The following is a 23,101-nucleotide window of genomic DNA, read 5'->3' as shown; positions in this document are numbered from 1 at the left end:
TACTTTTGACTCAACACAATTTCGAAACACTGCATCCAAACCTTCAGACTCTGCAGCTAACAGCCTGGGAGATCCCATAAATAACTTCAACTTATCTCTCTCCAAGGAAGTTCAGCGGATACTAACTGAGGCTCGAAGACCGTCCACCAGAAAGGTCTACTTAGCAAAGTGGAAAAGATTCAGCAATTGGAATACCAGCAAAGGGCATGATGCATCATTACTGAACATCCCACTTATCTTGGAATATTTGGCAGATATGTTACAGAGTGGCCTCTCATTTTCTTCAATAAAGATACATGCATCTGCTATTTCAGCTAGATACAACACTGATCCTCCTGTTTTTTCTCACCCCTTACTAAGACAATTCCTCAGGGGAATCAAGAACATTAAGCCACCAAGAAAGGCCCCAGTGCCAGCCTGGGACCTCAATTTTGTCTTAGAAAAACTGACTCTACCTCCTTTTGAGCCAGCAGCTTCAGTTGACTTGCAATTTCTCTCATGGAAGACAGCTTTCCTGTTGGCAATTACCTCAGCAAGAAGGGTTTCAGAACTACAGGCCCTAATGGCAATACCACCGTTCATTATTTTTCACAGTGACAGGGTTTCATTAAGGACCAACCCTACTTTTATGCCAAAGGTGGTATCTAGGGTTTCTTTAAATCAAGCTATTCATCTGCCTGCTTTCTTCCCCAATCCTGAGAATAAGGGGGAAAGACTGTTACATACCTTGGACATTCACAGACAACTTCGATACTACCTGGACAGAACCAAGGCCAGTAGGAAGTCTGAACAACTTTTTGTAGCTTACGCCCCTGCAGTCCAAGGAAAAGCAATTTCAAAACAGACCATTTCAAAATGGATTGGACATTGCATCAGATTCTGTTATTCCTTTCATGGAAAGACTGTTCCAGCCAATGTCAGACCACATTCCACCAGAGCTACAGCCACCTCTACAGCATTCTTAAGAGGGGTGCCTACTAAGGACATTCTAGAAGCTGCTACATGGAGCTCCGTGCATACATTCTCCAAACACTACAATCTCCCTCTATACTCCAGATCCAGAGCAGGCTTTTCTTCGGCAGTCCTGCAGGGTTTGATTGCCACCCCATCTTTTTCCTAGAGCATTCCTCCTCCCCCAGCTAAGCTATGGTATTCTACCCATATGTTATGACTGCAGTTGCATTCTTGAAGGACATAGTACAGTTTTGTACCTACCATAAATGTAGATGTCCGATAGATATGCAACTGCAGTCGGATTTTCCCTCCCTCCATACCCCTCTATGCCTAGGGTCCACTCCTATCCCTGTTTCTCTTAGCTGGGGATATCTGTTATGGTGTATTTGTTTTATTGCTCATTTATTTGTCTGGAATCCTGTTTTTGTCTTCCAATTTGATTACAGCCTTCCTTGGAGGGCACCTGGCATCTGGGGCAAGAAACACTGAAGAAAATGGCGTCGGCTGATGCTTATGTACTCCAGGCGCTCTGACGTTGGAGAGAAATGCGACATCAGCCGACGTCGGACCCAGACTTTGGAATCTGGCCGACCGAGGGCTGCCTGAGGCAGGACAACCCATATGTTATGACTGCAGTTGCATATCTGTCGGACATCTACATTTATGGTAGGTACAAAACTGTACTTTACAGGCCTTGGGATAGACAGTCAACGTCCAGAAGTCAAGACTAGTGCCACCCCAAAGGATAACATTTTTGGGTGCGGATCTGGACACAATAACTCAGATGGCTTTTCTCACAGAAGAAAAACAAAAGCAACTCCCAGTCTACTTCATGGCTTTGACAAGACAAACTCAGCTTACTGCAAGGAAAGTCCTGCAGGCCCTGGGTTACATGGCATCCTGCATAATCTTGATCCCACTTGCCAGGCTGCATATGAGGAAATTACAATGGTACCTAAGGAATGTATGGTCTCAACACAGGCACAGTCTGGAAACCATGATTCCAATCATTCCATGCCTGAAAAAGGAATTCCTGTGGTGGGCTCAGGCCTGCCAGTCCAGCAGAGGGTTGCCTTTCAACAAACCACAACCAAGGCAGACCATCACCACGGACGCCTCAGACCTAAGATGGGGAGCACACATGGAAGACAAGTGTATCCAAGGCCTATGGTCTCAAGACCAGCTGAATTTGCACATAAACCTAAAGGAGATGCTGGCAGTGAAGCATGCAATCGAGGCATTCAAATCATTCCTCCAGCAAGGACATCTGCTGATAAGGACAGACAATACCACAGTCACGTGGTACATAAACAAACAGGGAGGCACGCATTCCTACCCTCTATGCCGGATGGCAATGGATCTGTGGTACCTAGGCCTGAATCTCAACATCCAACTGCAGGCCAAATTCGTACCAGGAAAAGAGAATTCACTAGCAGACAGCTTAAGCAGAACTACCACGGATGCTCACGAATGGATGCTGCATCCAGACATCTTCAAAATCATAACAAACAAATGGGGAATGCCAGAGATAGACCTGTTCGCCTCCCCACTCAACCACCAACTGAAGAAATTCTGCTCAAGAGTATACCACCCACAAGCCTGGAGGGTGGACTCCCTCTTTCAGCTGGAATGCCCTAACAGTGTATGCTTTTCCACCTTCCCATTGATGTACAAAGTTCTACTGAAGATCAGGGAGGAACAGCCAAAGGAGATACTAATAGCTCTAGACTGGCCAAGGCAGCATTGGTATCCGCTACTGAGAAGCATGTCTCGGATGAACTAATGGCCTCTACTTCTAACGCAGAACAACTTCAAGACCCTGCATCCAAGCCTGAAAACACTGCAGCTGACTGCCTGGAAAATTGCTTAAAACAAAACCAAACTGTCTTATCTCAGAGGGTCAAGGACATTATCCTGGAGGCTCGCAGACCCTCCACAAGAAAGACATACTCAGCTAAATGGAAGAGATTCCTCATTTGGAGCGCATCAAAGGGTACAAATGTCACACTGGCAAACCTAGCACACATCCTAGAATACTTAGCAGAACTGTTCCACAATGGCCTGTCCTATTCTTCCATTAAGATTCATGCTTCAGCAATTTCAGCACAGTACAACATGGATCCTCCTATCTTCTCTCGCCCTCTCCTCAGACTATTTTTAAGAGGGATCAAAAATGTAAAACCTCCAAGGAAACCCCCTCTGCCTGCATGGGATCTCAATTTTGTGCTGGAAAAATTAACACTACCCCCCTTTTGAACCAGCAGCATCAGCAGACTTACAGTTCTTATCTTGGAAAACTGCTTTCCTTCTAGCAATCACTTCAGCAAGAAGAGTATCCGAGTTACAGGCACTAATGGCAGTGCAGCCTTTCCTTATTTTTCACCAGGATAGAGTGTCTCTGAGAACCAATCCTACTTTCATGCCAAAGGTGGTATCCAGGGTATCCTTGAACCAAGCTATTCATTTGCCTACGTTCTTCCCTAACCCACAGAACAAGGGGGAAAAACGAGCGTCTTCTGTGTGGAGACATGCGTGAATGGGCGTACCTTCGTTGAAGGTTGTGCGTCAGGGCTGGCAACTCGGCACGTAAAAATCAGCTGCCAATCATTAGCGGACCAGAGTTCTGCTGTGGCGACCCCTAACCGGGAAAAGCCGAAAGACACAACAACAACAAATGCTGAGTCTTCACCAGCTGCTTCCTATGCTAGGCAAGGATGCATGGTTGGCAACACTAGACTTAAAAGAAGCATAACTGCACATCCCTGTCAGGGAGTCTTGCAGAAGATACCTACGCTTCAAAGCAGGCTACATGCACTACCAGTTCTCTGCACTGCCTTTTGGCTTCTACTGCGCCCAGGGTATTCACAAAGTGCCTAGCTCCAGTCATTGCATTTTGCAGGCAAAGAAATATTCAAATTTACCCATACCCGGACGACTGTCTAATTCAGGCAAAAAGCAAGGACATTCTTTTGAATCATCTGGCCTTTGTTTAAAGGGTACTGACTTGTCTGGGGTTCACCATAAATGAAAATAAATCTCACCTGGTACCCTGTCAACAAATTATATTCCTGGGAGCAAGCTTGAATACAGCTTTCCAGATGGCTTTCCTCACGCCAGAGAAACAGATTCATTTGACAACTTCAAACAAGTGGTCACAAAAACCCAGCTATCTGCAAGGTAAATTCTGCAAGCCTTGGGGTTCATGGCCTCCTGCATTCTTCTAATTTCGTATGCAAGGCTGCATATGAGAAAAGTACAATGGTATCTCAAAAGCCTATGCTGTAAACATTCACAGGATCTAGAAGCAAGGATTCCTATCATACCCTGCCTACGCCTAGAGTTCCTGTGGTGGGCAGAGGCCTGTCACCAAAACAGTGGACTACCATTCACATTACCCCCTGCTGCCCAAATTTTAACAGACTCATCAGACTATGCATGGGGGGCTCACCTGGCAGGGAAATGCATTCAGGGCAAATGGAACCCAAGTCAAATGCACCTGCACATAAATCAAAAGGAAATGTTCGCTGTACAGAATGCTCCGACAGCCTTCGAGGGCCACATTCTTCCAGGACAACTAATGGTAAAGACTGACAACACTGTCATGTGGTACGTAAGCAGGGGGGTGGATACACATTTTTACCCCCTCTGCAGACTAGCCATGGCATTGTGGAACACAGCCTTGAGGTACCAGGTGAATCTATAAGCTCAATTCCTGCCAAGAAAACTAAATACACTGGCAGACGGACTAAGCAGAAACCTCATGGACCCACACGAGTGGAAACTGGAACCAAGGATTTTCAACATGTTGACAAGCAAATGGGGGAGCCCAGATATAGACCTGTTTGCCTCCCCCCAGAACCATCAACTGGACAAATTTTGCACGAGGATTCCCCACAAGCTAGCTTGGAAAGTGGATGCTCTATCTTTCAGCTGGAAAAACCTATCTGTTTGTCTTTCCTCCTCTGCCTCTGCTATCCAAGGTACTACTAAAGATCAAACAGGACAAGCCAAGGACCATTTTACTTGCACCAGACTGGCCTCGCCAACACTGGTACCCACTCTTGCGCAGTGTCACGCTTGGCTCCATGACACCTGCCTCAGACTATTTCCCTGTTGTCTCAGCAGAACCAGATTCTGCCCCCTCAGCTGCAAACCCTGAGCCTAGCAGCCTGGCTAATTACCTAATCTCTCCTTCACCATCCCTCAGTAAATCAGTGATGGATATCATTTTAGAGGCAAGGGAGGCTTAGTACTAGAAAATCTTATGCTGCAAAATGGAAAAGATTCTGTTCCTGGAACCAATCTCAAGGAATGAATGCAGCAGTGCCCAATTTACCTCAGATTCTACAATACTTGACTGAGATGCTTCATAAGGGCTTGTCTTTTTCCTCCATCAAAATTAATTCCTCAGCCATTTCAGCGCATTATAGCACAGAGCCTCTCCTCTTCTCTCATCCTCTGCTCAAGCAGTTTCTCAGAGGGGCCAAAAATTTAAGGCCACCCAGGAGAGCTCCAACTTCAGCCTGGGAGTTTAACTTTGTCTTGGCGAAGCTCACTCTTCCTCCTTTCGAGCCAGCTGCTACCGCAGATTTAAAATTTCTTGCCTGGAAAACAGCATTGCTTTTAGCCATCACCACTGCAAGAAGGGTATCTGAATTACAGGCCCTCAGAACCAATTCCTACTTCATGCCCAAGGGGGTGGTATCCAGTGTGGCTTTTAATCAGTCCATTCATTTGCCTACCTTCTTTCCTAACCCACAGAACAAAGGGGAACAGATACTGCACTCTTTAGATATGCAGAGACAGCTTAGATTCTACTTGGACAGGACTAAACCATATGTTCATCGTGCTATGCTGCTGCAGTCATCACACTTGGGTTATCCTGCCGTCAGGCGGTCCCTGCAGTCGGCCTGAATTCCAAATCCTTGGTCCGGCGTCGGTTGTCGTCGCTTCTTCCCTGACGTTGGCAGGGGTATAAAAGAGGCAGCAGACGCCATTTTCTTCAGTCTTTCTTGCTGCGCGGTGCCCGAAGCAGAAGCAGTTCGCAAGTGCCGGTCGGCCAGCTCCAGAGATTTTCGAACAGAATTTCAGCCGAAGTCTTCTATAAAGCTAAGTACCCTGTTGGGGAAACTTTTCTTGCCTCAGACCGATGTCAGACAAAGTTAATAATTGTATTTCTTGTGGGAAGCAAATACCTCATTAAGGATTCTTTGCCTATGCCCAGACCACGACGTTTCTGGTTGTCGGTTTTGCGCTATGTTCAATAAACGCACTATTAAGCGTCGGGCTGATACCGCCCGACATTATTTTGGGCTGGTGGCATTTGCTGCAGGGACAGAGGGGAATGCTATTTCAAAACCATTTCAAAATGGACAGGCCACTGCATTCATTTCTGCTATAAGCACCATTGAAAACCTATCCCACAGGGCATCAGACCCCATTCAACCAGGGCTGCATCTACCTCTACAGCCTTTCTCAGGGGCGTCCCTACTAGGGACATCCTAGAAGCTGCTACCTGGAGTTCTGTACATACTTTCACCAAGCATTATCATTTGCCAATTTTCTCTAAATCCAGAGCTGGTTTTGCCACTGCAGTCTTGCAGGGCCTTATAGCTGGTTCTAATTCTATTTAAATTCCTACTCCCAACCTTAGCTTTGGGAATGTACCCAAATGTAATGACTGCAACAGTGAAACACGAAGAACATAGTACAGTTGTGTACACTTACCATAAATATTAGTGTATTCACTGTTGCAATCCTGGTTACCTTCCCTCTAGCCCCCTTTCTTCATTTGGCTATACCTCTACTTTCACTTACTATGCTCTAAAAGCTTTTTGGTGTATTTGTTTTTTTGTTGGAGGTATATCCTTGTATTTATAGATTTAATTGCTTCCCATTAGGGGTCACCTGACATCTGGTGCAAGAAAAACTGATGTAATGGCGTCTGCTGTATGTTTTATACCCCTGATGACCTGATGTCATGGAAGAAGGGACAGCAACCGATGCAGGACCCAAGACTTTGTTAATCAGGCCAACTTAGGGCTACTGCAAGCAGATAACCCAAATGTAATGACTGCAACAGTGAATACACTCTAACATCTACATTTATGGTAAGTGTACACAACGTACTTTATACAATCCCGTTTGTGGTTTCTCCCAGTCCACCCAAACACCTCCCAGACTTACCCGCACTAAGGGAGGTAGCGGCACTAGAGGTAATCAAACTGCTTAAGAAGCGAGCCATCGAACCCGTCCCCCTGAGATCAGTCCCGATCGAGCATCTATTCCAGGTTCGTTTTGGTGCCAAAAAAGACTGGGGACTTGAGGCCCATTCTGGACCTGTTAATTGCCATAGAGAAGTTCCAGATGGTCACTTTACAGTCCATCCTGCCTTGCCTGCAAGAGAGCAACTGGATGTGCTCGATAGACCTCCAGGATGCTTACTTATCACATAAAGATGCACAGAAGCTCCAGGAGGGTCCTCTGTTTCCGGCTAAGGGCCAATCATTACCAGTTTTAAGCATTACCCTTGTGTCTCACCACAGACCCCAGGGTGTTTACCAAGGTAATGGCAGTGGTAGCGACCTGAGGCTTAGGGAATCCAGGTCTTCCCTTACCTGGATGATTGGCTCCTTGCTGCTCCCACCTAGTGTCTACTTTGTCAGGCCAGAAGACTATATACTAAGTCTTTCACACCAGCTAGGAATTCGTCAACACAGCCGAATCTCTCCTAAACCCTGTCCAGGTTATAGAATACATTGGAGCACGGATAGACACTTTGCAGACAAAAGTCTTCCTGACCTCGGAGAGAATTTGAAGCTTATGGATTCCTGTTGCCTTCATCTGTTGGTCTCATCTGCTTTCAGCGTAGTCAGGTTTATGGGTCCTAGGTTCTGTGGTAGTGACTATTATGCTTCTGTCGTGTCCACGTTTGTATGTAAGAGTACTACAGTGGACTCTAGAGGTGCAGTGGTCTGTGTTGGATCTTCCACTGACACATCCGATACACATTATCAAAGTCTGCAGGGCGTCCCTCCTGTGGTGGATGCATTCTTCGGAAATATACTCGAGGGATGACATTTGTCACGGCCCCTGCACAAGCCACCGTGACCACAGATGCCTCCCAGCTAGGATCCTTGATTTATTTTGGCATTTTCAACAAGGGAGCTAGCTCATCTTCAGTGAAAGTTCAACTGGCTGCCATTTTACAATTTCCACATTGGTGAGAACACGGCTTCTTCCAGATTGTGCAAAGCTTTTATCAAAGGTATATTTCTCTTGTGCCCCCTGGTCAAATTTCTGACACCCCAGCACCCCCCGTGGGACCTTACTATGGTATTGCAAGCTGTGGTTGCCCCCCCCCCCCCTTGGAAGACCGCCTTCCTAGTGGCTATCACCTCAGCTAGGCGGGTCTCAGAACTTCAGGCGTTGACTGTCAGGGTTCCATACATGGTTTTCCTCAAGGACAGGGTTTCTCTTCGTACCAATCCCTCCTGTCTTCTAAAAGTGGCTTCTGAGACCAATATCAATCAGACTATCAGTTTACCTGTTTTCATTCCAAATTTCAAAAATAAGGGTGAATACAAGTTGCATCTGTTAGATGTTCATAGACAGCTATGTTTCTGTTTACACAGAACCATACCCTTTCGCAGTTCTGACCAGTGGTTTGTGTCCTTCTCTAAACCAGATGTCCTTCAAGGATGCATCTGCAGTCCTTACAAATGGGTTGTCCTGTCATCAGGCAGCCCTTGATCGCGGATTCCAAAGTCTGGGTCTGGCTTCGGCTGGTGTCGCACTTCACCCAACGTCATTGCGGCAGTTATTCGGGTATAAAGGCATCAGCCGACGCCATTTTCCCCAGTCTTTCTTGCCGCGTGGCGCCCGAAGCAGAAGCTGTTCGCAAGTGCCGGTCGGTGAGATCCAGAGATTACTACTACCGAATACTACTTCGAAGACTTCTATAAAGCTAAGTACCCCGTTGGGGACTCTTTCTTGCCTGCATCTGTTAGATGTTCATAGACAGCTATGTTTCTGTTTACACAGAACCATACCCTTTCGCAGTTCTGACCAGTGGTTTGTGTCCTTCTCTAAACCAGTTTTTGCTAAACCCATTTCCAAGGTGTGACCTTTGCTAGATGGATTTCTCTCTGCATCCTTCAGGTTTACAAGGACAAAGGCTTATCTCTTCCAGGTCAGGTTAGAGCTTATTCCACCAGGTCCATGACTTCTGCAGCCTTTTGGTCTGGCGTATTCTTGGATGACATCTGTTCTGTGGCTACTTGGTTCTCTTTTCATACCTTTATTTCTCACTATAAATTGGATTTGATGTCTAGAGGGAGAGCATCCTTTGGTTCCGTGGTGCTCCGGAATATCCTTCCATGAGGGCCACCCAGGTGTGCAAGTAGCTGAGGACTCTGCCCCACAGGTTGAAGACCAAATGAAGTAAACTACTTCAGATGAAGTTATGTATTTGCCATAACGTTCCATCTGAGTAGTTGTACTTTTTATCTAAAACCAACCTAGAGCTTGCTTTAGCGGCTTTTATCTCGGTTTCATAAGGTTGGAAAGGTTGTGTGTGGTAATGTGTAATGGGTTGGGTTTTTTGGTTTAGGGTGCAGCAAACTCTATCTGAGGGAAGGAAGTTGGTGGTGGTGTATTATGGGTAGGGGAGGAGCCTGGAGTTCAGAGCAGATGCTTGTGAAGTTGCAGGTTCGGTTGCGATCCGGATCCATATTCTCACAGGTTGAAGACAAATGAAGTACAACTACTCAGATGGAACGTTATGATGAGTACATAACTTCTTTTTTTGCAAGAAATCTGGTCACTATGTTCAGGTGCCAAACAAAACCCCAAGTTCTTTTTCGTTTGGGTTACTTTTGCCTACTTTGAGGACCATGAAGGTAATTGTCTTGTTTCTTAGCATTTGCTAAAGCCGTTTTGTGCCTTCTCCTAACTACAGATATGTACTGTGCTTAAGTTGTTTTGTGCTGTCGCCTTTAACTGCTGATATGTATTGTGCAGGTTGGGCACCAGAAGAAGAACCAGAAGTGGAAGAGGTTGAGGTCACATCTAAGAAAAAGAAGAAACGGAGGAAGGAGGAAGCAGCAGCAGAAGAGTTCGTTGAAGTAAAAGAAATGCCATCTTCTAGCACAGCTTTGGAGGAGGTGACAGTACTTTTGCCCTTTCTTTCAATAACCAGTAGAGTGATGGTCATGGCCAGTTTATTTGCTAAGATGTTTTTACTTAGTAGCACAGTAGAAAGTAAAAATATGAGTTTTGCTTGCAGTAGTTGAGTGTGGGATGTGTGAAGCTCTCTGGTAGGTAAATCATGCCACAGGACATAACCAGGAAATGCACTCTAATAAAGCATTTTCTAATCATTACTTTGAGATGGGGGAATAAGCCAGATATTTTCTTCAACTAAGTAGTCTGCAAAAAGGTATGTTTATTCACCTTTCCAACCCTTCTTTTAGTTTTTCTTTTGGCACTGCAGTTGGTAATATGTTCACAAATGGGGAGGTTCATTGTTTTATTGTCATAGCTTTTCAGGTAAGTTTTGCTTTCTGCTCACTTTCTGTTGTGAAGACACTTGTTTTCAGCAGATTCTTTTTTTTTTTTCTCCTGTAGGTGTGCTTAATTTGAGATGTAACATATGTTGAAGACTGTGCATGATGGGTCCTATTTGTGAATGAATATTATCAGTGCGAGTGTCATCAGTGAGTTAGTTTGGTCTTGATAGCAGAGTACAGATAGGTACTACATTGTGGAAATAACTGGCAAAAAAAAATTGTTTTATCGGTTTGTAAAATAGTTTTGTGGGCAGTAAGGTGGTAGTTGGTTTCTAAAATTGTCGAGTGTATGTCTTGTACTAAACAAATACCGTATCACTATTTCCATTGTTTGGTGCTTGTGTTTGATCACAATTGTCTCTAGGCTGCACTGCATTAGGTTCAACCAGAAGACCATGAGGCAGAGCAGTGTCATCATTACTTTAACCTGAAAAGGGTGCTCATTTGGCCTAAGGGCTGCCATGGCATCAGCCAGTTTATTCACAGATGCCCCACAAAAAGTGTCCAATAGAGAAGTAGTCCACTACTAAAGTAATCCAGTCCACTTCTGTCCACTAGAGCAGCCTTTGTTGTGAAAAGCAGATGTTCATTGTGCTATGCTGCTGCAGTCATCACACTTGGGTTATCCTGCCGTCAGGCAGTCCCGCAGTCGGCCTGAATTCCAAAGCCTTGGTCTGGCATCGGTTGTCGTCGCTTCTTCCCTGACGTCAGTGCGGCAGGGGTATAAGAGGCAGCCGACGCCATTTTCTTCAGTCTTTCTTGCTGCACGGTGCCCGAAGCAGAAGCAGTTAGCAAGTGCTGGTCGGCCAGCTCCTGAGATTTTCGAACAGAATTTCAGCCGAAGTCTTCTATAAAGCTAAGTACCCCGTTGGGGAAACTTTTCTTGCCTCAGACCGATGTCAGACAAAGTTAATAATTGTATTTCTTGTGGGAAGCAAATACCTCATAAGGATGAGAGAGCATTTTCACTGGGAAGGACAAGATTACTCTGACTCCAAGAAAAGACTCCGTGAGTTTCTTCTTCTACCCCAGCATAGACCCCTAACCATTCCTCCTGTTTTAGACATTCTGGATGATGTCTACACTGAATCCAGTCTAAATCCAGATTCCTTACCTCCAGCACCACCTAAACCAGACAGATACTATCGAGTCCCTGACTCAAGTTTTTATATAAAAGCCCTGCTGCAGACCCAGAAACCATTTCCCAGGGTCCCAAAGGGGTTAAGGCCTCTACTGCTAAGAATCCACTACCTGCGGAAAGAGATTCCAGGGCATTAGAAAGATGGGGGGGGGTGTATACCTCTGCCACTTTGGCCATGAGGGCATTAAACTGCCAATTTCACATGATTAAATACCAACAGTACTTGCTTACTCAGTTAAAACAGAAAGTGATCTCTCAAACAGATCAACTAGATTTCAAGGGGATGCAAGATTTGTTGCATGCAGCAGAACAAGTGGGAAAACATACCTTGCAGTGTGGTTTTGATTCTTTGGAGGCCTCATGTAGAGCAGCAGTCACAGGGTCTGTAATACGTAGACATGCCTGGCTAAAAGAGCAGACCTTACCAGAACATGTCAAAGCAAAGTTACTGGATGCTCCACTGCAAAAGGATGCGTTATTTGGTGTCAAAGCAGAGGAAGTTTTAAAAAAGATGGAAGAAAAGGCATAATCAATGCAAACAGTTAAAGATTTTTTACAAGTACAACCTCCTCACTTCAGCAGAAACTGGCCATCAAAAAACTGGTCCTTTCATGCTTCAGACAGACCCCAAAGGGGCAGGTAAAGACACCCTAGGGGCAGAAGCCAGGCACAAGGTACCTTCAGACCTAGACAATGGCAAACAACTCAGAGGGGGAGATGACAGATCTCAACCCTTCAGAAAACAAGCTCAATGACTTTCCTCTTCGCCTGCTAAGCAAAATTGCCCAGGCAGCACCTCTAGGAGGAAAACTGTCTCTTTTCCCACAAAATTGGCACATCATAACAAAGGACAAATGGTTTCTGTATATTATTACCCGAGGCTACAGATTTCATTTTTACACTTTACCACGGATGGCAGGCATGCCAAATCTGCCAACAAACCAATGGGCAGAGGCACAAAAGCAAATTTCAGCTCTCATGAACATGAAAGCAATTCAAAAGGTACCTGCAAAAGAGTAAGGTCAAGGATTTTACTCAAGACTGTTTCTAGTACCATGAAAGGACAAAGCCTGGAGACCCATCTTAGACCTTTCAATTCTAAACACGTACCTGGACATTCCCAAATTCAAAATGCTCACAGTACAGCAGCTTCTTCCCATGCTGGGCAGGGAGTCTTGGCTGGTAACGTTGGACCTCCAAGAGGCATACCTGCATGTCACTATCAGACAAGATTGCAGAAGATACCTCAGATTTTTGGCAGGCACAACGCATTATCAATTCTCTGCATTGCCTTTTGGCTTATCTACTGCGCCCGGAGTATTCACGAAATGCCTGGCATCAGTAATTGCATACTGCAGACAGCGAGGAATACAAATTTATTCATATCTGGACGACTGCCTGATCCAAACAGACAGCAAAGACATCCTACTACAGCATCTGGCTTTTGTAACAAAGTTGCTAGGTTGCCTAGGGTACACAGTAAACAAAAAGAAGTCAAAACTAATACCCTCACAAGAAATAATTTTCCTGGGTGCCAGCTTGAATACAACGGCCCAGATGACGTACCTCACGCCAGACAAGCAAAAACAACTGGCTCAGTACTTCAAAAAGATGGCAACTTCTACCCAGCTCACTGCAAGTAAATTCCTGCAGGCATTGGGGTACATGGCATCCTGCATTCAACTAATTGCATATGCAAGGCTGCATATGAGAAAACTACAATGGTACCTAAAAAGTGTATGGTCCCAACACCGCCTCGAAGCAAGTATAACTCTCATTCCCTGCCTTCAAAAAAAGAGTTTCTTTGGTGGGCTCAAGCATGCCAAGCAAACAAGGGCCTTCCTTTTGTCTCACCTCCAACAAACCAAACCTTGACAACAGATTCATCAGACTACGCCTGGGATGCACACATAGCAGGACAATGCATACAGGGCAAATGGTCTGCAAACCAAAGGCAACTACACATCAATCAAAAGGAGATGCTAGCTGTAAAAAATGCACTAACAGCCTTCAAGGACCTCTTGCATCCAGGACAACTTCTAATAAGGACGGACAACACCACAGTTATGTGGTACATAAACAAACAAGGAGGAACACACTCCTACCCACTATGCAGACAGGCAATGGACTTGTGGAACACAGCATTAACTTACCAAGTACAACTGCAAGCACAATTCCTGCCAGGGAAAGAAAACACTTTGGCAAACAAATTAAGCAGAAATTTGACAGACCCACACGAGTGGAGACTACACTCACAAGTATTCTCAATGATAACTCAAAGGTGGGAACCACCAGACGTAGATCTGTGTGCCTCAACCAACAATTGCCAGCTACAAAAATTTTGCACAAGGACTTATCCCCTTGCCTGGAAAGTGGATGCCCTATCATTCAGTTGGACAGCATTGTCAGTCTACGCCTTCCCACCTCTGTCTCTACTGACCCAGGTATTATTGAAAGCCAGATCAGAGAGACCACAGATGATCCTAATTGCTCCGGACCGGCCACGTCAACACTGGTACCCACTACTACGAAACTTGACTCGCAGCCCTCCATGGATCTTACCTAAATTCCCTCTGCTGTTAACCCAACAGATCTCTCAGATCCTTCAGTCAACTAAGGACCTTAAAATCTAGCTGCATGGAAAATACCGTAAATTATCAAACACTTCTCTCAAAGGACGTCCAGAATGTCATTTTGGAGGCCAGGAGGCCCAGCACCAGAAAAACTTACTCAGACAAATGGGAAAAGATTTTATGTATGGAGCCAGGCCAGAAGCCTAAATCCTGGCATCCCAAATATTCTGCACATACTCCAATATCTAACTGAGATGCTACACAAAGGCCTTTCTTTCTCATCCATAAAGATCCATGCTTCAGCCATTTCAGCTCAGTATGATACAGTTCCTCCCATTTTCTCTCATCCTTTGCCAAGGCAGTTTCTCAGAGGGGCAAAAAATATACGACCCCCCAGAAAACCACCAACTCCAACTTGGGATCTAAATTTTGTTCTGGAAAAGTTAACACTTCCTCCTTTCGAACCAGCCTTTTCAGCAGAGCTTCAATACTTGTCAAGGAAGACAGCCTTGCTGCTGGCTGTCACCTGCACGCAGAGTTTCAGAACTGCAGACACTTATGGCAGTGGAACCTTTCATCATTTTCCATCAGGACAGAATATCTTTACGCATCGACCCTTCCTTCATGTCAAAGGTAGTATCCAGTGTGGCTCTGAATCAGACCATACACTTGCCCACCTTTTATCCAAACCCACAGAATAAAGAGAAAGACTCCTTCACTCTTTGGACATTCACAGACAGTTACGTTACTATTTGGACCAAGACAAAGGCCTTCAGAAAATCTGACCAACTCCTTGTATCCTATGCACCAGGCTCAGAAGGAAAGGCTATTCCAAAACAGACCATCTCCGAATGGATAGCACATTGCATCCACTTTTGCTACTCTCACCACGGGAAAGCAGTGCCTGCTAGTATTAGGTCTTACTCTGCCTGGGCTACAGCAACCTCAGCAGCCTTCCTCTGAGGAGTCCCAACAAAGGACATTATGGAGGCAGCTACCTGGAGTTCAGTGCACACCTTCACCAAGAATTACCACCTTCCTCTATTCTCAAAAACCAGAGCTGGGTTTGCCACTGCAGTTCTGCAGGGCATCTTAGCTGCACCTAACCCAGTTTAGCTCCTACCACCCAACCATAGCTTTGGGACTCTACCCAAGTGTGATGACTGCAGCAGCATAGCACGATGAACATAGTACAGGTTTGTACCTACCATAAATGTAGATGTTAGAGTGGTTATGCTGCTGCAGTCCAGGTTACCCTCCCTCCATCCCCTCTACCTAACAAGGCTTCTCTTATACCTCCAAGTACTTCAAACTTTGGGATGCATGTCTGTATGGTGTATTTGCTTACAACTAGTACCATTGTTTTGCACTAAGGTATGTTTTGCAAGCTTCTTATTTTGCCTTCTTAGTTTGGGGCACCTGACATCTGGGGCAAGAAAAACTGAAGAAAATGGCGTCGGCTGCCTCTTTTATACCCCTGCCGCACTGACGTCAGGGAAGAAGCGACGACAACTGACACCGGACCAAGGCTTTGGAATTCAGGTAGACTGCGGGACCGCCTGACGGCAGGATAACCCAAGTGTGATGACTGCAGCAGCATAACAACTCGAACATCTACATTTGTGGTAGGTACAAAACTGTACTGTGCAAGGTATCCAGACTTCTGTTTACCATCCTGCTCCAGTATGAGCTACACCTAACTTGGCCCCCCTGCATAAAAAAAAAAAAGCTTTTATGATGGATATAGAACAACATCCTTCAAGGGGTCCCATTTATGTAGCCTCAGTACCCTATACATTTGCCAGAGACTCATGAGATGTAGCTTGTAGATCCCACTTAAACTGAGGATACAAGGGACCTGGGACAAAACTAAGGGGAAAAGTGCATCAGAAAATCCGACTATAGTTTCCGCCATAAAAGTTTTTAGGCGGATTTGGCTGTCGGGAACCCTGCATAAACTGAGATGGCAGTCGTGTGGTATATCAACAAGCAAGGAGGAATTCACTCCTTTCTGGTTTGCAGGCTGGCCATTGAAGCATGCTTCCTGTCCTAGTAGTCCAGATTGACCCTCTAGCCAGTTTACATTCCGTCCCAGGAGAGTAACTTGACAGATCAGCTGAGCAAAACGGAAGCAGACCCTCATGAATGGATGCTGAACAGGGACATATTTGTGGACTTGGTCCACACATGAGCTGTGCCAGTTGCAGACACTTGTTTCTTCTGAAAATGACAGTTATTTTGCACCAGGACACCAGATGCACAGAGATGAGCAACAGGTGAACTGTTGCTGTAGTCTCTCCCTCGCATCTCTCTTCACGGTAGTCAAGAAGAAAAGGACAGGCCAGAAATGCTTCTTATAACCCCTCTCTTGGTCAAGGCTGCACCTTTTCCTTTTTTGTGGAGCGTAAGGAATGGAGGAAGATGTCCTTCAAGGATGCATCTGCAGTCCTTACAAATGGGTTGTCCTGTCGTCAGGCAGCCCTTCGGTCGGCCGGATTCCAAAGTCTGGGTCTGGCCTCGGCTGGTGTCGCACTTCACCCGACGTCATAGCTGCAGTTATTCGGGTATAAAGGCATCAGCCGACGCCATTTTCCTCAGTCTTTCTTGCCGTGTGCGCCGAAGCAGAAGCTGTTCAAGTGCCGGTTGGTCAGAACCAGAGATTACTACTACCGAATACTTCTACTACTACCAAGACTTCTAAAAGCTAAGTACCCGTTGGGGACTCTTTCTTGCCTCAGCCGATGTCAGAAAAAGTGAATAACTGTTTAACTTGTGGGAAACAAATACCTCATAAAGATTTCCACTCTTACTGCTTACCTTGTTTAGGCCCAGACCACGGCGTAGCAGCTTGTCTAGCCTGTGCTTCTTTTAACCGACGGACGCTTAGACATCGGTCGAATTTGCTGAGGAGTTTTTCGCTCGATTTTGCTTACATTATGCCGTCGGATCCTCCGACGCAAATATCTAAAAGCGCGGAAAAGGACCGACACTCGCGGTCTGCGGTTTCGGCGAAACGCGGTTAGCCAACGCGAGTGTCTCGGTTTCGCTGAAACCGAGCAAGCGGTTCTTCCTTCAGCCAAAACTTACCTCCTACCGAGGCCTCTTCCAACCTGGTGGAATCGGCTTCTGAAATCCCTCCTGCTCTTGCAGTTTCTCAGGAATTATCTGACACTATCCCTTGGATATCTCTACCCTGCACGTGGAGCTGCTAGGCCACCTGCATCCATGTCCATTAAGGCCTTTGCCAGGGCTAAAGCAGCTAAAACTACTAAATCTGTGCCTGCTAAGACCCCCTCTCACAGGCCTAGCTCTAGTTCATAAATGCTTAGTCTAGCAGAGGATCTCATTTCTTTAATCCGGGGATCCCAATCTCACCCAGACAGGGCCTCTCACCCACCTCCAGAGAAGAGGCCTAGAGCAGAGCCCCCTGAGCCAGTTTCCACAGATGATTCCTCTGATTCAGATAATACAAACCCTCCAGAGGCTTCATTCTCCCCTTATGAAGACTCTGATGCTGAAGAGTCCATTCCTTCTGCCTCTCCGCCTGAGGAATTTTCCTTTGGGGAAACCTTGCATGCTATGAGGGAACAATTTCAGTGGCAGGGCCAGGATTTTTCAGACTCTAGAAAAAGGCTTAGAACTTTTCTGCATTTACCACAACATAGGCCTTTAGCCATACCTCCAGTTCTCTCTGTTGTAGATGATGCATTTAATGATGCTTGTACTGCTCCTGATTCACTACCTCCGGCCCCTGCTAAGCCCGATAGGTACTACAGGGTCCCGGACACGCATTACCATTTGTATAAGGCTCCTTTTGCAGATCCCGAGACTATCTCCCAGGGTCTTAAGGCTGTAGCAGCTACCTCTGCCAAAAACCCCCCTCCCCTCTGAAAGGGAATCCAGGTCCTTAGAGAGATGGGGTAAAAAAGTTTACACTTCTGCTACTCTTTCAGCTAGGGCATTGAACTGTCAATTCCACATGATCCAGTATCAAGAATTTATGCTAGACCAGTTAACCAAAAAGCTGTCCTCGGATGAACCATTAGACAAAAAATCTGTTCAGGAAATGGTACATAACATTCAGCAAGTCAGTAACCATTCCTTAAAATGCGGCTATGATGCACTGGAGGCTTCCTTTAGATCAGCCATGACTGGCACAGTTATCAGAAGGCATGCATGGTTAAAAGAGCAGGCCTTACCAGACCATGTTAAATCAAAACTACTAGATGCTCCCATGGACAAGATCAATTTGTTTGGCTCTCCTGCACAACAGGTGCTGAAGAAGATGGAAGAGAAGGCAAAATCTGTCCAAACAGTGAAAGATTTCTTACAGGTCCAACCTCCAAGGTTTAGCAGGAATTGGCCCTCCAAGAATTGGTCCTTTCCAGACTCCTCCAGAGCTCAGAGAGGCAGGAATAGGCGTTCAAGAGGCAGAAGTCAATCCAGGGGTGCCTACAGGGGACGCCAGTGGCAGGGCAACAACCAGCGAGGTGCAGCCACAGACACAGCCACCACCACTACTACAGGACAATCACAGTGACTTGGCTCTAGCACCGCCTACCAGGGAACAACTAGAAGCACCCTTAGGCGGGAAGCTAGCTTTATTTTCAGTAAACTGGCATTACACCACAAGAGACAAGTGGATTTTGCAGACAATAGACCAAGGTTACAGGTTTCACTTCCATACTCTACCAGGGAAGAGAGGAATGCCAAACCTACCTCCAAATCAAAAGGCAAAAGCTCTAAAACAAATAACTCAATTATTAAGGATGAGAGCTGTGGAAAAGGTACCATCTATGGAGCAAGGACAGGGATTTTACTCCAGACTCTTCCTGGTACCAAGAAAAGAAAGCAAATGGAGACCTATTCTCGACCTGTCTGCTTTAAACACATCTTCAAAACCATTACAAGAAAATGGGGATTCCCACAAATAGACTTATTTGCATCCCCACGCAATCACCAACTAAAGAAATTCTGCACAAGGACGTACCACCCACTTGCTTGGAAGGTGGACTCCCTATCTTTCAGTTGGAAAAACCTGACAGCATATGCATTCCCACCACTTCCTTTGATGCACAAGGTGCTATTGAAGATCAAAGAGGACCGTCCAAGGATCATTCTGATAGCTCCAGACTGACCAAGACAACATTGGTACCCATTACTGAGGAGCATGTCTCGGGAACAAATATGGCCCCTACCCCTTGTTCCCTTGCTGTTAACGCAGAACAACTACAACACCCTGCATCCAAACCTGAAAACACTGCAGCTGACTGCCTGGAACATTGCATAAGAACAAATAACCCAAATTTATCCCAAAGGGTTAAAGACATTATCTTGGAGTCTCGCAGACCCTCAACAAGGAAAAATTATTCAGCAAAATGGAAAAGATATTCTATTTGGAGTAATGCAAAAGGAGAAAATGTGTCACTGGTAAACATAGCCAACATCCTGGAATACTTGGCAGAGCTCTTCCACAAAGGCCTGTCCTATTCTTCCATTAAGATTCATGCATCAGCTATTTCAGCAGAATACGACTTGGATCCTCCAGTCTTCTCACATCCTCTGCTCAGGCAGTTTCTGAGAGGAGTTAAAAATGTAAAACCACCTAGGAAGCCACCATTGCCAGCATGGGACTTGAACTTTGTGCTAGAAAAATTGACACTCCCTCCTTTTGAACCAGCAGAAACAGCAGAATTACAATACTTATCATGGAAAACTGCTTTCCTGCTGGCAATCACTTCAGCAAGAAGGGTATCTGAGCTACAGGCATTAATGGCAGTACAGCCCTTCCTGATCTTCCATCAAGATAGTGTGTCCATGAGAACAAACCCTACTTTTATGCCTAAGGTGGTCTCCAGAGTATCTTTGAATCAGGCTATCCACCTACCTACATTCTTCCCCAACCCACAGAACAGGGGAGAAAGACTGTTGCATACCTTGGATGTGCATAGACAATTACGCTACTACCTGGACAGGACCAAGGGCAATAGAAAAACTGACCAGCTATTGGTAGCATATGCAACAGGAATGGAAGGAAAAGCAATTTCAAAACAGACAATCTCTAAGTGGATAGGAAATTGCATTAGATTTTGTTACTCCTACCATGGGAAGAAAACTCCAGAAAACATCAGGCCTCACTCTACAAGGGCTACAGCCACTACCACAGCTTTTCTACGAGGAGTGGCTACCAAAGACATTTTAGAGGCTGCTACTTGGAGCTCCGTGCATACATTTGCCAAGCATTATAATTTACCTTTATACTCTAGATCCCGAGCAGGTTTTGCCACTGCTGTTTTGCAAGGGATCTTAACTACACCATAATTTCATTTCTCCTCCTCCCCAGTTTGGCTATGGTATTCTACCCATTTGTAAGGACTGCAGATGCATCCTTGAAGGACATAGTACAGTTTTGTACCTACCATAAATGTAGATGTCCGATAGGAATGCATCTGCAGTCAGGGTTACCCACCCTCCTTCCCCTCTGTGGTACTCCTAGGGTATTTGCCCATCTTGTAGCTAGCTGGGGGAATCTATTATGGTGTATTTGTTTGTATATATGTACATACATGCTTATTTTTGTTTGCTCTCTACTATTTGGAATCATTTGCATTTATCCAAATTTAGCCTTCCTAGAGGGCACCTGGCATCTGGGGCAAGAAACACTGAGGAAAATGGCGTCGGCTGATGCCTTTATACCCGAATAACTGCAGCTATGACGTCGGGTAAAGTGCGACACCAGCCGAGGCCAGACCCAGACTTTGGAATCCGGCCGACCGAAGGGCTGCCTGACGACAGGACAACCCATTTGTAAGGACTGCAGATGCATTCCTATCGGACATCTACATTTATGGTAGGTACAAAACTGTACTTTCTTCTTGTTTCACTGTTAGTCATCACACTTTTTGGTTATCTGACTGCAGGTAGCCCTCAGTCGGCCCGATTACCAGAGTCTTGGGATTTCTGCTTCGGGTGCTGTCGCCTCTTCCATGGTGTCAGGTGTACAAAACATGCAGCCAACGCCATTACATCAGCCTTTCTTGCCGAGAAGGAGCCCGAAGCAGTTTGCAAGTGCCGGTCGGCCGCTACTTGAAATTTTTTTTTTTTTTTTTTTTTTTTTCGAGTTTCAGACCAGGAGTCTTCTAAAGCTAAGTACCCCGTTAAGGGTTCTTTTTTTCTTGCTCTAACCGATGTCAGAAAAAATTAGTAATTGTTTTGCCTGTGGAAAGCAAATACCTCCGAGATTTTCATTCTTACTGCGTCACCTGTTTCGGCCCAGACCACAACGTCCTTCGCTGTCTGTTTTGTTCCTTGTTTTAACGCCTGAACCATTCGTTGGGCTATTTTCATAGCTAAATCTCCTTCTCCGTATCTTCCGAAAAAGGGCAGACAGACTGCATAGGTCAAAAACTGCCAACGCTTCCGCTAAGCTAGTCGCCAGTCCGCTGGTACTCAGTGAGGCACCTTTGCAGCCCCTGATGCCTGCTTCTACAGATTTGCAGGCCACTGCTGAGACCCTTTAGGAGTCCGGTATGCTTCTTCGACTATGGAACCTGCAGATGTCTCTACCTTGGATGGGTCTGGAGCCGCTGTGGAGGCACCTGCTTCTGAAGGTGTATTCCGACCTACCGATACTCATATTAAACAGACAACTTCATTTCCAACTAAAACTACCGAGTTTCTCAGGCCCAGAGTTCGCACTACACCTAGAAAACCGATGTCCAACAGCGCATGCTCATGCTCCCATGCCACAAAAACAAATGCTTAGAATGGCTGAAGACCTTATTACTCTTATTAGGGGAAGCTAGCCTTCCCCTGCCAAAAGACAAAGAATTTAATTTCCTTCTGATTCTACAGACCAGGAGTCTGATGACTCTGACCCTTCTGATTACTAGGACACATACCCTTCTCTACCTGTGAGGACTCAGATGCAGAGGAATCCATTCCCTCTGCCTCTCCTCCAGAGGATTTTTCTTTTGTTGAAACCTTGCATACCTTAAGAGAGCATTTCCACTGGGAATGCCAGGACTATCCTCAGTCCAAAAAGAGACTCTGGGAATTTTTAGATTTTCCTCAGCACAGGCCTCTAGCTGTACCCCCTGTCCTGGATATTGTAGATGTCTTCTTGGAGTCCAGTCTTACTCCTGACATCACCAGCGCCTAGAAAACTTGACAGGTACTACAGAGTACCTGATTTTCACAAATTTCTCTTTTAAGAATCCTACTGCAGATCCAGAGACCATTTCTCAGGGACCTAAAGGCTACTACAGCCAAAAACCCTACCCCTTCAGACAGGGATGCTAGAGCTTTAGAAAGATGGGGTAAGAAGGTATATACCTCTGCAACTCTTGCCATCAGGGCTTTGAATTGCCAGTTTCACATGTTGAAGTAGCAAAAAAATACAAGTAGAAGGGTAGTAGACTTTCTTTACTTCACAATAACTTCATCTGGTACCTCGGCTCCTTGCCTTCAAGGATACATACACTCAGACACATCCTACTTTTATATCAGGTGGGCCATGAATTAATAAATCAATTCACTACCAGATTGCTTAATAATTATAAAATTGTATATGTATAAAAATTTCATAGTAGTATATAAACAATACATATAAACATTATATGTAAACATTTTCCATTGCCTATGATCCTAAAGCGACCCATGCGTATTTAAGATACATTTTCCTATTTTAACTATTTTATTCTCATATTCATACTACATTTCATAACACATTAAAACATTTCTTAACACTTCAAACAGTTGGTAGCATAAACCTAGTATAAACATAAGCATCTAAAAAACTGTACATTAAATATAAATCTAAGCATACTCTACCTCTAAATTTAACCCTTTGGGTGTCAAAGTAC

General features: G+C 45.3%; 1 protein-coding gene across 2 annotated transcripts in view; it reads left to right on the top strand.

Moving 5' to 3' along the window:
- Nucleotides 1–23,101, top strand: part of NOP58 (NOP58 ribonucleoprotein) — a 581,042-nt gene that overhangs the window by 540,923 nt on the left and 17,018 nt on the right. For both annotated transcript variants that reach the window (XM_044075099.1, XM_044075098.1), the window contains one exon: nucleotides 9,976–10,118. In XM_044075099.1, coding sequence (XP_043931034.1) covers nucleotides 9,976–10,118 — 143 coding nt within the window. The remainder of the gene's footprint in view (nucleotides 1–9,975; nucleotides 10,119–23,101) is intronic.

Source organism: Protopterus annectens, chromosome 6.part0 (genome assembly GCF_019279795.1).
Source record: "Protopterus annectens isolate FY-2018-M chromosome 6.part0, PAN1.0, whole genome shotgun sequence".
Taxonomy (NCBI): domain Eukaryota; kingdom Metazoa; phylum Chordata; order Ceratodontiformes; family Protopteridae; genus Protopterus; species Protopterus annectens.
This window is presented reverse-complemented; position numbering and strand designations above follow the sequence as displayed.